The sequence below is a fragment of the Salminus brasiliensis genome, chromosome 5, assembly GCF_030463535.1.
Source record: "Salminus brasiliensis chromosome 5, fSalBra1.hap2, whole genome shotgun sequence".
Lineage (NCBI taxonomy): Eukaryota > Metazoa > Chordata > Actinopteri > Characiformes > Bryconidae > Salminus > Salminus brasiliensis.
In genome coordinates, this window is record NC_132882.1 from 41,986,273 (window position 1) to 41,999,639 (window position 13,367).

Consider the following 13,367-nt stretch of genomic DNA (forward strand, 5'->3'; position numbering starts at 1 on the left):
CAATCTGGGATATTCGGCTGTGTCCTAACGCATCCTCGATAACACGGGTGGAACAAGAACACATCCGGGCGTCCGGACTGTACTTGGCTAGGGGTCACCTTCTGAATGGAGCAGGACCTGGCCTGCAACCGACAACGTTTCACAGGACGAACACACAGGAACTCAAACGTAGACTGAGAATCGGCCAGGGTTTCAGAGCGCCTGTCGGTTTAAACCTTGCATCCCCATTTTCGCCAGTTTTCCACTTTCCGACATAATGTCAATCGGGCACTTCCGGCAGCCCGAATTTCATGACAATAAGACCAATAGAAATGCTCCAAAACGCTCCCTTCTCCTTGTCAAGCTTCCATTGTAGATTGGAGATACCTCAAATTTTCTCGTGACGTGTCTCAGAACACAACTCCGCTATAAACAAACCCCTCCACTTCGCCTGGCTGGAGCCTGTGTAGTGAGGAGTCATGGGCTGTAGGCCTCTGTGAAACCCACACTGACCCAATCTCTGCCAAACGCCGTGCTAAGGCTCCATTAGGCTGTGCTCTTGAGGCCTATGGCCTCTCGGCACTACCGGGCATGTGCAAAACCGGCTGCTAAAGTTGGCGTAGGGTCGTAGCGTGTTTCGGGGAGGAGTCGAGAGGGAAGGGTCCGAGGCTCCGAAAGCTGGAGGCCCACTGTAGAGTAATTTCACACAGCGGCTGTAATTAAACCCCTCCCCTCGTGAGCTGCGTTCTGTCTAATGAGCTGCAAAAGCGGGGAGACTTTTGTGCTTGCTCACGCTTTTCAGCCGGAGATTATCCTCTCGGAGACGGAAAATCCACGCTAAGCTTCGGGAGCCTCTCCTCTAATTCTTGCTGCAAAAATCAGACACCAAAGATTACGGGTTATATAAACTTTTATTCAGGAGGAGTTTTCAGGTTTTCGGGGCTAGAAAAGAACATCACCCACCAGTCCTTATTGATTTAATAACGCAGCATATTTTTACACATTGTTGCATACGATATGATGAAAATAATAATAATAATAATAACACCCTCACACACCATTTAACACAATTATATACATTCAATATGTATAAAAGCTCAAAAATCACAATAACTACATATTTCTGTACCATGTCACCCCCCCAGAGATAGCCAGTAGGGGGCACAGTACCGTGTTGAATGCAGTACAGCGAAGCCTGAACCGAGACAGGAGGCTGTTTATCTGAACCTTCGGCTCCTGTGCTTCTGCCAGAGCACATTTTGTGACAAATGAGATGTTGGTCGTACACCAAAGCGTCCTCCACCATATTGTCCTTCTATAAGCGTCCCAGTCGGTGTGGGCCTCGGAGCGCCTGACGCATCTTTGACTCAGATTTGTTTTGCGGGTCATGCAGGACACAGGCAGATGGGCAGAAGGAATAAGCCAAGGATTCCGTCTGTACTGGCTCTCCTTCTCATGAATCAGTTGTTTTGCGCTCCTTGTTCCGCTCAGGACTCTATTTTAGAGGAACTACTGCGAGTTCCAGGTCATCTTGTGGCGTAACTCTTACCTAGCAGAGCCTGTTCACATATCACGTATCTAACTCCCTCAGCTCTCTTCCATGGAACACCCAGCACGTTCCTCAGACCTGAAGGGGATTTCTGGATAACTGAATGCTTAAGACGTGGTGCTTCCGAGTGGTCTGACGTGAAATGCTCCATTCTAGAGAAGACGGTTTCACTGGCGGGGAAGGAAGCCAGAATAGCTGGGAATATGCTGTCTGGTGTCTGAGACTAAAAACCCATTCAGATATTAAAGCTAAGAAGACTCATCTAGGTTCATTGGTCATTTAGGATAGGAATGGCTATATTTTACACTGTGGACACATCCTTTGGTTCAGATCATCGCCATCATGAAGAAATCCGAGCCTGTACGTTTCTCTACAACCAACCATTTCAAACCAAACCATCTCTAAATGACTGTTTACGTTGTTGGTGGAATTCCCTTTGAAACCTAAATGGTTCTTGGATTTAGGTGTAGTACCTCCAACATCTTTAAAACGCCCAATTTAGGTCCTGAAGATCTCCAGCACACCTAATCCAAGCAAATTGAAGGTCTCCAGGGTGGTAAATCCTTGGGACCACTTCTGGGCATCCCGGTTTTATGCTAGCTCCGGCCTAGCTTCCCAAATGGCTCTGTGGCCTGGGGGTTGCGGGTTCGAATCCCAGGTCATGATGCTTTGCCATCAGCGGCCAGAGTCAGCGAGAGCACAATTGGTAAGCGACGTTGGCTGGTACAGACATTCGTTAGCTGGTGCGGTGAAGCTAGGGACCCAGATCATTCATCTGAGCGTGTCGTAGTTGGAAAAGAGGCGGAAGGGGGGTCGGGGTGTCATATTCTTTGACAAAAAATTATTTAAAACAAAAACATATCGTATAAAATGCTCATGAAAGGTGCCACTGTGGGTTGAAGGAAAGAATGTCCTAAGAAAGTTAAGATACTAAGCCTGAGGCTCTGATTGGGTTGGCATCTGTGCAACTTCGCTTTTTCACATCCAAGGAAAAATAAAATGAATGAACAGTAGGAATATTCCGTCCAAGTGGGATTTCGTGAGTTTGAATCATCTAAATAGGGGCCGACTTAAAAAAAAAAAAAAAAAAAAAAAAAAAAAAAAAAGCCCAGATGGCCTTGTCCAATTTCTGGATGACTGTATTGCGGCTCCACTGAATGCGCTTACTACATTTACATGACCACATCCACATACACCTACCAATTAGAGTAGGCCAAAAACTCTAAGACCACCAGTAACAATCTGGTGAGGGATGGCCCCTGAATCAGCACTGGACAGAACTGAAGGAGCATATGTGACAATCTGGCCACTGAGTGTGTCTGCGCAAGGCCTTGTGAGGCCCAGTACATTACGGGGACATGACCTGAATGAGTCCCATCCACATCTCCACTGGGTGTGGACTTGTTTGCTCCGGCCCAAACCAAACACACCTGATAAGCCATGTCAGCTCCTGGGGTGTGTCGGAGAGAAACCAGCGCAAAAGCCTGCCAAGCAGGAGCTGTGAATCATGGGTTACACCTTCTGGTCTGAGATCGGCTTGGTAACAACTGCTGTGGTACAGTACATACATTCAGAAGGAGGTCTGTGGGTCAGTCTCCGAACTAGCCAATTGGATATCCAACTGACCGTTCCTCACAGTAAGGCATTTACACGGGGAAAAATAACCAATCTCAGGTTCAGACAGTTAGAATAACAGGGTAAAAGAAAAAGTGTGATGAACCACCATGACCCATGCACATTTCAAGTTTTGCTGCCAAATAGCTCGGCTTTCGTGCGTAATCCAAGCTTTCTTTCTCGCTTCTCCTTCAAAACGCTAATGAACTAAGGAATATAGCCGCCTGCTGTATGAGTAGTTTGGAATGAAGCTGAAAAGTGGTGAGATTTGTGTGTGTGTGTGTGTGTGTGTGTAGAAAGGAAAAAAAAACTGGCTAGGCCAGTGGTGGCATTGAAAGTGGCAGTTGCAGCTGGACTAAGGAGCAGAAGACCGGCCCATAGAACACGTACCCTATACACCAAACCTCATACATTGAGGTTGAGATTCTGGTTAGAAGGGTATAAGGACAGGGCATGAGGTAAAGCCCAGGTTGGGCGAAAGGGGATGTGGGAATGATAAAGGCACTTAGTGATTTAATCAGACCAGCTTAGATCTGGATTAGTTTATAGGATGGCTTGTCTTGACTGATCGCCCCGAACCTCCAGAAGAGGAAGAAGCGGATGAGGCTGGTTACGATGCCTGGAGTGTTGGGCACCTGAGTAGCAAGAGAGATAGAACAAAATGAAATTAAAAAAAGTCTTGGTGGTTATCTAAGTCACAATTATTGAAAAACACAATTTAACTAAACTTAAAAAACACAAACAGAGACTAAACAGCCACAGTGCAGGCTAGAAAAAGTAAGTGATGGATTTAATAATCTCAAATCACCTCCACCAAACATTTCCTGGAGTTGCACAACGCAGAGGAGGAACTCTGGACCATTCCTCTCTGCAAACGTCTTTCAGTACATCAATATTTCTGGGATCTTCTTTAGATAATGCCACAGCATCTCCATAGGGTTGAGGTCAGGACTCGGACTTGGCCATTCTTAAACACAAATCTTCTTTAGCTGATTTCCTTTGTGCGTTTTTGAGTCATTGTCTTGTTACACAACCCAGCATCTCTTCAGCTTGAGGTCATGGACTGCTGTCCTCACATCCTCCTCCTGTAAAACGCTTCCTTCAGTGATCGCAGGGAACAAAGCAGGCCCAAACCACAATGCTCCCATCACCAGGAGGGATAAGATTTTGGTGTTGGTGAGCAGTGATCTTTGTCCTCTGTATTTGTGCTACAATCTTCCAATTTGGTCTTGTTTGCCGATAGAACACTGCCAAAGATCCACAGCGCTTCCACAGAGCCTTCTTCGTGGTGGTCTTCCATGAACACCATTCTTGTTCAGAGTTTTGCTAACAGTGGACACATGTCCTCTGTAGGTCTATTGCAGCTACCCTCGGTTTCTTTCCCACCTCTTTCAGGATCACCTGCTGTGCTCTTGAAGTGATCTTAGCAGGACGCCCACTCCTGCGGAGAGCATCAACAGTCCTGGATTTTCTCCATTTGTAGACAGTTTGTCGAACTGTGAACTGACATACTCCCCTGGCTTTAGCTGTGCTTTTGAAGCCTTTTCCAGCTTCATGCATCTCTGCAACAAATTGTCGGAGGACTTCTAAAAAGTTCACACTAACCAGCCTTTCTTGAGAAGAGCACTAACCAGACCTTGCGAGGTTCACTTACTTTTTCTAGCCTGTACCTTGGATGTTTACTCTGGCTTCCTGTAGCTTCTGCTTGCATCAGATTCAAAACCCTGACTATGGCCTACAAAGCCAACAATGGATCAGTCAGTCCCTCCGTACTTGATGGCAAGAGCCCTTCCAGCTTCGAGTACGGCTCGACTCGACCCGCCATCCTTTAAGATCCATGGAAGACAAGTTTTTTTTGTTTTTCTTTTGTCCTGGCACCAAAGTGGTGGAACGAACTTCCCCTGGGTGTCCGAACGGCAGAGTCGCTCTCTGTCTTCAAACCCAAACTGAAGACCCTCCTCTTCCAAGAGTGCTTAAGCGATGTGTAGTGTTGGAGTAAGCTTAGGGGTATCTTTTCGATCCTAGCCGATACAAACTAGCTACGGATAAGAGCGTCTGCTAAATGCCTTAAATGTACATGTAACTACACGTAAGAATCCAGGAGGTGAACAGTACTGTGGGTTATATAGCGTAGGTATGTTTGTGTATAGCTGTGCCTCTGCATACGTGTTAATGAGAGAAGTCAATGGGTGCTTCAGTAGACCCTGCATTCCTCTCCTCACCATAATGTAGTAGTCTTGGAGCTGAAGGCCGTACAGCGTCCACGAGGTCGAAGTGAAGAAAGTAGCTACGGTGAGGGAGAAGGACAGTCGCTCGACTGAGCGAGAGCGCACAATCTCCAACTGAAAGAGAGATAGAGAGAGAGAGAGAGCGCGAGAGATAAAGCGTAATGTAACAGAGCGCAGCAATCTCTCGTCAATCCACCCAAGGACACAGGTTAAAAGATGAGGAGCGCTTAAATACTCTATGTGTTCGGAGCCCAGCGTTACTGTATGATAGGAGCTGGGTTCAGTGGGTTCAAGTCTCACGCACGCAAAAATACGCCCCCCCCCCCCCCAAAACATACGATACAGACACTCACTCACTCTCTCTCACACACACACGGGGGAAAAACAGGAAGAAACAAAAGAAGGGGAAAGAAAGACAGGAAACAAACTATGGAATTCAGAGGAGACAGAGACAGATGGGCTGAAATCGCAGGAGAGGGAGCGAAAGAGAGAGAGAGCGTGAGAGAGAAGGTGGTTAAAAGCTCGCTCTGTCAACCTTCACATCATATCATGATTTAAAATGATTAATAAACGCAATTAACGTCATATCTAACAACATTTCTCTTCCCACAGGGTCTGCAATCTTGCAAGCTGCCACTGGTAGAGCGAGTGTTTAGTGTTATGCTCGCTCGGCCCTTTCAGAATCAGCTTTGTGCTACAACGCTGTCGGGTGAGGGGCGGGGGGACACAGCCCTGGAAGACTGTAGGACATTAAAATGTGAAATTGCTGGAGAGAGAGCGTGTATCTATTATACACACAGGCATGTCAGAATATTATGACCACCCCTGGCCCCATTCTATCAGCTCCACTGACCATATGGGAGCACTTACGACATCTAGAAGGACACATCTGTTTCTCCGCATACTCCTTTCACCATGTTTGTTCTTCAGTGGTCAGGACCCCACAGGACTGACCACCACAGAGCAGACTGTGTATTTTTTTTTCTTGGGCGGTGGGTCATTCACAGCACTGCAGCGGCACTGACTGACATGGTGGTGGCCAGTGTGTTAGTAGTGTGTGTTGTGCTGCTGGTAGGAGTGGATCAGACAGGAGTGTCCACTCACTGTCCACTCTATTAAGACACTCCTACCTAGTTGGTCCACCTTGTGAATGTAAAGTCAGCGACAGGGGCTCTGATCTGTTGCTGCAGAGTTGGCACAGTGTTGGTCATCCTCTAGTCCTTCATCAGAGGTCACAGGACGTCACAGGACTGTTCTCAGTACAGCAGCACTGCTGCTGCTGCTCAATCAGTGTCACTGCAGTGCTGAGAGTGACCCACCACTCAAATAATAATACTACCAGCTCTGCGGTGGTCAGTCCTGTGGGGTCCTGACCGTTGACGAACAGGGCGACAGATGAGCTACTCTGATATATATTCTGATATGACTGTGTAAATAGGTCAGTCTAAAAACACTGCTCATCATTTGTCCACTATTATTGTGCTTGGACAACAGCCAACTATGATCCGATTGGTCCAATCAGACCACCTCTGCACTTTTACATGCCTGTGTGAATGTGTGTTACTGCAGACAGCCGCGCTCCATGCACTTTGTACTACGCTGTGTAGGAGTGTGTGTTTACCAGGTCAGCCAGAGGCGACAGGTACATGCTGACAGTGAAGACGCTGCAGAAGAGACCGAGCTGGGAGAGCTGAGTTTCTCCACGAGGAACAATCACGCCGAAATACACCCAGGCCCCGCACAGCACACACACCATCGCCAGCGTCTGCGCAAACACGCGCCTCTAAGAGGGACAAACACACATACAGAGCACAGGAATGGTTAAGATGTCAATGCAAAAACTAAAGAGTGTGTGTGTGTAGTCATTATATAGACGCTGACCAGCCATAACATTAAAACCACCGACTGGTGAGTTGAAGAACACTGGTCGTCTCGTTCCAGTGGCACCTGACGAGGCGTGGGATCGAGGCTTGCGAACAGTCAGTTCTTAAAAAAGTCAATTTGTTAGCACAGACGGCTAGACGGCTGGGTCAGAACATCTCCAAAACATCAGGCAGGCCTTTTGGGGTGTTCCAAGGATGCACTCAGAAGAGCTACTGAAGCACAAACTGCTGATAAAGTTGTGACTTCCTTGCCTTGAAAGGTCAGAGCTGTTTTGGTGACATGAGGGCGACCTACACAATGTTAGCTGGGTGGTTTTAATGTTATGGCTGACCACAGTACCAATGCAGCATACAAAAATAATACTGTAGGACTGAACAATCCTGGACCTGGAGATCCAGCAGCCTGCAGAGTTCACATCCAACAGCCCTGGCTCTATGAAGATTCTGATGTTCCTGAAGGCCTTGAGTGATGGGCCAAGAGTGTTAAATCAGGGTCAAAGCGTGGAGGGCCAGGTTCCTGCACAGGGAAATCAGCAAACGGTGCTGAACTCTGGCTTCTGTTGCCCACCCTTGTTATATCATATGGGTCAGTGTTTCTCAACCCTGGACCTGGGGGCACCATGCCCTGCTCATTTGAGTAGCATCCCTGTTTCAATGCCACGTTCCATTTACCTCGGATGTCGGAGGTGGAAATGACGCCACACTCCGAGCTGACTGCTTTCCAGTTAAATATTTTAATAATTAATGATTTTAGATCTTTTCCAAAGACCTGTCCACTAAAGACTTCAGAATTCCCTGCTTACTGCTTATGGCCAGTCGAACCAAATCATGCCCCAATGGTAGTACTGTTAGCATTGTCCCAGGTTATGATAGCATTGTTATTGTGTAATACTACTGTGGATGTGTGGTGCGGCCATATTGGATTTTTAACTCTTGGTTTGTGCGGCCTTCCCGACTTTACCAGTAGGAAATCCCACTTGTAGGTGGTGGTGGGGGTTCCAGTTGAAATCTGACATTCCAGTTCACATGGAACGTAGCATTACACCCTCCCCTGCAACTCTGAAGGGCTTGCGAATAAGCTGATTAGTCGAAAGTGTCGGGACACCTGCTCATTCATTGTATGTTCCAAAATCCAGGGTATAAAGATTGCCCACTACTAGATTTTGGAGGAGCACCACTGCGAGAATTTGATTGCATTCAGCAACAAGAGCTTTAGTGATGTCAGGATGCTGACATGCTTCATCCCCAACTCCCCAACTCTTCCTAAAAGTCTCCCCCAGAGAACACAGTAGTTCCACTGCTCCACAGCTCACTGCTGGGGGGGCTTTATACGCCTCTAACCCCTGCCTGCCATTAGGCAGCATGGTGCCTGCAGGCTGCTCCAGAGAGTCCTGTTCTATTGGCCGTACTTCTCTACAGGGACTAGACAAGCTGTGTGTCTGTGTGTGCATTTGCACATCTGTGTCAGCAACATGTGCTGACAGTTAGAGTAGCTCAGATTCCGTTTGACCCACCTTGTCTTTGGCATAATGGAAGTAGGTGATGATGTACAGGGTTTGCAGGGAGGCTCCGATGACGTTCACAAGCAACACCGTCCCATCGTGTTTTAGTACACCATAGTACAGCCAACCTAGATTACTGAAGGCAGGAAATGACATCGTTAAACTGAGTAGACAACTCTCTGATGATCTAGAACACATATGTAAATACATATGCAAATGTGTCCACCCCAAACATACAATGCAGGAGCACTCACTTTAAACACGTGGTGAGAAAGGGCAGGAACTGGACGCTATCTGCACTCTGGGTGGCTCTCATCTTCTTCAGGTCGGTCCTGCATAACATGCATACGCATTAAATTACACCAGTTCCAGTATTTAAGACAATATCCACCAATTGGAATCTGGCCCTGCCCGGCAGTGGCAGCTTGCCGAGCCTGGGTATCGAACCCACAACCCTGATCATCAATAGATCATCATCAGCTCTGACCGCTGAACCACCACTGCCCCGAGTACTTGATCGGATGGTTGTGGCTAGGCAACTACTACTACACTGACCCACTAACCTGACCTGAGGGTTCTTAGCAAGGCTGGGAATGCATGAGCAAGTGATGTTCATATTGCATAAAAACATACAGTTATTTCATATACTGTGATCAAGGGAAAACAAAAAAGGGGCCCCAGGTGGTCCAGTGGACTAAGTCGGTGTCACTGCAGAAGATCAGAGGATCGCTGGTTCGAATCGCTAGCGATTGGCAGCTGAAGCCCCAAGAGAGCACAATTGGCCTTGCTCTCTCCATGGTGTAGATGGCGTAGATGGCGCTCTCTCCCCACATCGCTTTGCAGCGTTGCTGGCCGTCACTGCTGTCTGCAGCGGGTTGGTTGCCCGGGGATGTTGCATCGGTGGCAGTTCGAAAAATGAACGGCTTGATTGTAGGGAGCGTGTACTAGTACGCCTTCCCTGGGGTCAGGGGGCATCACGTGCAATGGGCGGGGGATTATTTACAGGGTGGGTAATTGGCAGCCCAAATTGGGGCAAAAAGGGTAAAAGAAACTGCCTGATTTGCCTAGACGGCCCGGTACCGAATTGCATGGGAGCTCACCGTTTAATGAAGCCCTTGGGGGGAAAATCAAGGCCATCGTAGCTGTGAATTTAGCGACATGCTAAGTTTGATCACTTGAGCCACTTGAGCCACTCACTCCGACTGAAGGGGGCGTGTTCTAGTGGGAACGTGACGTCAACGCGTACGCTATTAACGAACCACTTGCGCATGCGCAGTACTCTCTCTCTTTTTTCAGGAGAAACGACCACCACGACTCGACACAGGGGTGAGAGCTGAGTTCACACACAAGCAAGAGCCCCACTTGGTTAAGTATGGCGTGTTATTTTTGTGGTGCAGTTAAATAACCATGGCCAAATTTACGTCAGTGTAGCAGGAAACCTGCTCAGACAGCCTGGACACGTCACTTCACCTGATAAGCACCTGCATGGCATTACAGGAAACTTAAATATGCACATCTTAGCAGCTGTGCGACCCTTGATCCTTCATAAAAACCAACACAGGCTGATCTAACGAGGCTGTTTACAGCGGAGAAACGTGCAGACAAGCAGTGGCTTACAGTCCCGTGGAGAACATGCCGACCGTAAACACGATGCACGCCCATGACAGAAACTGCAGAAAATCCATAGAACGAAAAAGCAACAGAAAAATAAGTCTCGGCCTAAAAAAGATTTAAACTTCCTCTGAAAATCTGACCAACATAAACAACATTGGCCCAAATCTAGCGCTGCTGACGTCCACCTTCCCTCTCCATTTCCGTGTTTGTAATCCGCAGTCCACGTTTTCCTCCTCTCTGATTGGCTCATCGCGACGACGAAGGCGAGCCGCCCAGCCAATCGGAAAGCTGTTCGCCAGTTTCTGACGTGGACTCAGAAGTAGTAGTAGAAGTAGTAGTGAAGCAAAGTTCGAGTCACTTTAGGAACCGATTCACCTTTCCCCGAACTGAATCGATTTTTTTCTCGTTTTTTAATATGGGCCAGCGAGGCGTTGTGTTTTTATTCTGATAGTCCAGGAGATGCATTCAAAAGTATCTTATAAAATATAATACAAACTCCGTTTACTTTTCAGTTAATAATTCGTAAACCCGAGTCCTTAGAGAACCGATTCTTTTTTCGAACTGTCTGTTTTAATGAGTCGAATGTAAAACGCCTCGGGATTTGTTTCAGTGTGGCGTCGTGTCTGTTGCTCAGCATACAGTTAAACATATATATTTATTCGTGTTTTATCTGAAACTAAGCTGTAATAATTGCTAGGATCACTTGACGTAAATCCGTTCAGCCAGGTGATTCAAAAGAGCCATAGTGATGTGAAGAGTTCTTAGTGAGCCGATTCTTTTGAACTGTCCGATCTAAGGACTCAGACGCTGCCTTCAGCAGTTGGTAAAGAGTTTATTCTGATAGTCCAAGATGCTTTGTAGAGGTTAACCTGTCCAGAATAAGTATGCCACTATTTAGCATGGATTACAATATTTTTGTTCAGGCTGAGTCGCATTCCGGGGTATGGGATATGATCGTGGGAGTTTGGGACTAAAATATCTGCTCTTTATTGTGAAAAAGGAATAAAAGAATAAAATGACCTCTGTTCTGTTTCCTGTAGCATTTCCTGCGACCCTGCCTGGTCAAGAACTATTGTTTAGACGTGAAGGGCCCAGGACCTTACCAACATGGCCTGCGACTGATGCTGCAGTAGCGATGCTGGACGAGGCGGGCAGCCTGCATGTAGCGATGCCAATGCCACAATAGTGATTCTAACAATACGGTAGCAATGAAAACACTGCAGTAGGAATGCTGGGTAAGGTGGGCAGTTGCACATTTGTGATAATAACGGCAGGATATTTCTGCTAATAGCTTGATAGTGCGGTTGCCATGGTAGTGATTCTAACATCTAAATAGCGACACTGGATGAGGCTGAAGGTCGGGGCAGTAACGATGCTAACACTGCGATATTGATGCAAACACCATGGTAGCAATGCTGGGCGAGGCAGATGGCCAGGGCCCTAACACCGCAGTAGCGATGCTGGTTGTGATGGAAACACCATGTTACATTTACATTTATGGCATTTAGCTGACGCTCTTATCCAGAGCGACTTACAAGGTTACTGGTATTACAGAGGTGGGCCAATGTAGTGTTAGGAGTCTTGTCCAAGGACTCTTATTGGTGTAGCGCAGCATAGTCACCCAGACTGGGAATCGAACCCCAGTCTCCCACATGATGTGGTAGCCCAGTGGCAGGTAGTGGTGTTATCTGTTGCGCCACACCAACCACCATGTTAGTGATGCTGGGCAAGGCTAGAGTCCAAAAGAGTCCAAAATGTGCAGGACTGTTAGCTTTGTGGCTAAATGTCGTCCTCAGACCATCAGTACCAGAAAGTGTCTCTTCTAGGCACATGCAGGTTTCAGCAAAGTCCGTCAGTCAGTCAGCCAGTCGGTAAGCCCGCTAGGCCGGCCAGCGATAATACAGTTACTTAAAGGGTGGTGTAAAACCATCTGGAGAAAACTCGGGATCCGAGAAGATGACCAAAACCATGTTCTGCTCAACCCTGCGTTAATCCGTTAAAGGTCCAGTTGACAGTTGGCTGCTCTCCTACTCCCCCCACTGGCTGTAGTAAGCTGTATGTGTGTAACTTCTGTTTCTACTGACCCTGACACACCATCTGCATTAGGCTTGTTTTCCTACCACTGAATTCAGTGCACTCAATGGGGCATTGTCTGCGCGTTGGCACCAACGCAACCAGCCCTGACAAGTGTGTTGACCTTTCTCAGGAGACGGCATAGAAAGCGAGGTGAAAGCGGTAGGGAAAGTGTGCAAAAGTGACATCCTCGCACCCTGGTGACAGTTTACACTTCTCCATGGCTCCCCCGCTCTCGCTCCTTTCATTGCGCCATGCTGTTCGTTCGCGTGTTTGCAGAAGGGCTGTGAAGTCCCGGCCGAGGACGAGGGATGAAAGGGGGGTGGGGGGAGGCGGAGGAGTGGGAACGAGATAGAAAGTGCTGCGGAGGAGCTGACATTGGGTTTGACAGGAATCAGCCAAAATGGGATTTGCTCACCCTAGTCTTGAGTAAATCCTCAGAAAAACAGACAGGCGAAGGGGAGACGGAGCGTCGGTGGGGTATCCCGTGTCGTGATTGGGGTGGGGGTGGGGGTGGGCGTGGGACTATGCCAGTTAATACCTTAAATTCACCCAGACAACCAAAGAACATCTTCCTATACAGACACTTCGCTGTATATGACCACATAGCATACAGGATTGGGCATATTTAAGGACAAAAGTATTGGGACATCTACACATTATACCTACTGGAGCTTTGCTGACATCCCATTCTAAACCCATAGGCATTCATATGGAGTGACCCCACTCTGTATCTTTATGTGGCCTCACACTTTGTTGGCTGGTACCCCCCCCCCCCCCCCCGGTTATGTGGGGCTCACTTGGGTGGTATATGGGCTTAACGGATTCCAGGTGGGCCCACATTAATCTCACATGGGTTCCAGTTAGGCTTCATATGCTGTGTACAACCCAGATGGGGCCCATGTTTAACAAAACCCCTCCTGAT

At 47.7% G+C, this 13,367-nt stretch overlaps 1 protein-coding gene across 1 annotated transcript; it reads right to left on the reverse strand.

The window, feature by feature from the left end:
• Positions 1–871: 871 nt before the first annotated feature.
• Positions 872–10,561, reverse strand: slc50a1 (solute carrier family 50 member 1). The gene is made up of 6 exons (XM_072680448.1): positions 10,373–10,561; positions 9,010–9,087; positions 8,768–8,891; positions 6,992–7,153; positions 5,365–5,484; positions 872–3,777 (listed from the first exon to the last, which is right to left on the reverse strand). Exons 1-6 carry the CDS (start codon positions 10,438–10,440, stop codon positions 3,670–3,672), a joined length of 660 nt encoding a protein of 219 aa, XP_072536549.1. The 5' UTR covers positions 10,441–10,561; the 3' UTR covers positions 872–3,669.
• Positions 10,562–13,367: the final 2,806 nt, after the last annotated feature.

Coding starts and splice junctions, on each gene's coding strand:
- slc50a1 (XM_072680448.1), bottom strand. CDS start 10,440: ATGGATTTTCTGCAGTTTCTGTCATGGGCGTGCATCGTGTTTACGGTC. Junction 9,088..10,372: donor GGCATGTTCTCCACGGGACT/GTAAGCCACTGC, acceptor CATGTTATGCAG/GACCGACCTGAAGAAGATGA. Junction 3,778..5,364: donor TCCAAGACTACTACATTATG/GTGAGGAGAGGA, acceptor CTTGCTACTCAG/GTGCCCAACACTCCAGGCAT.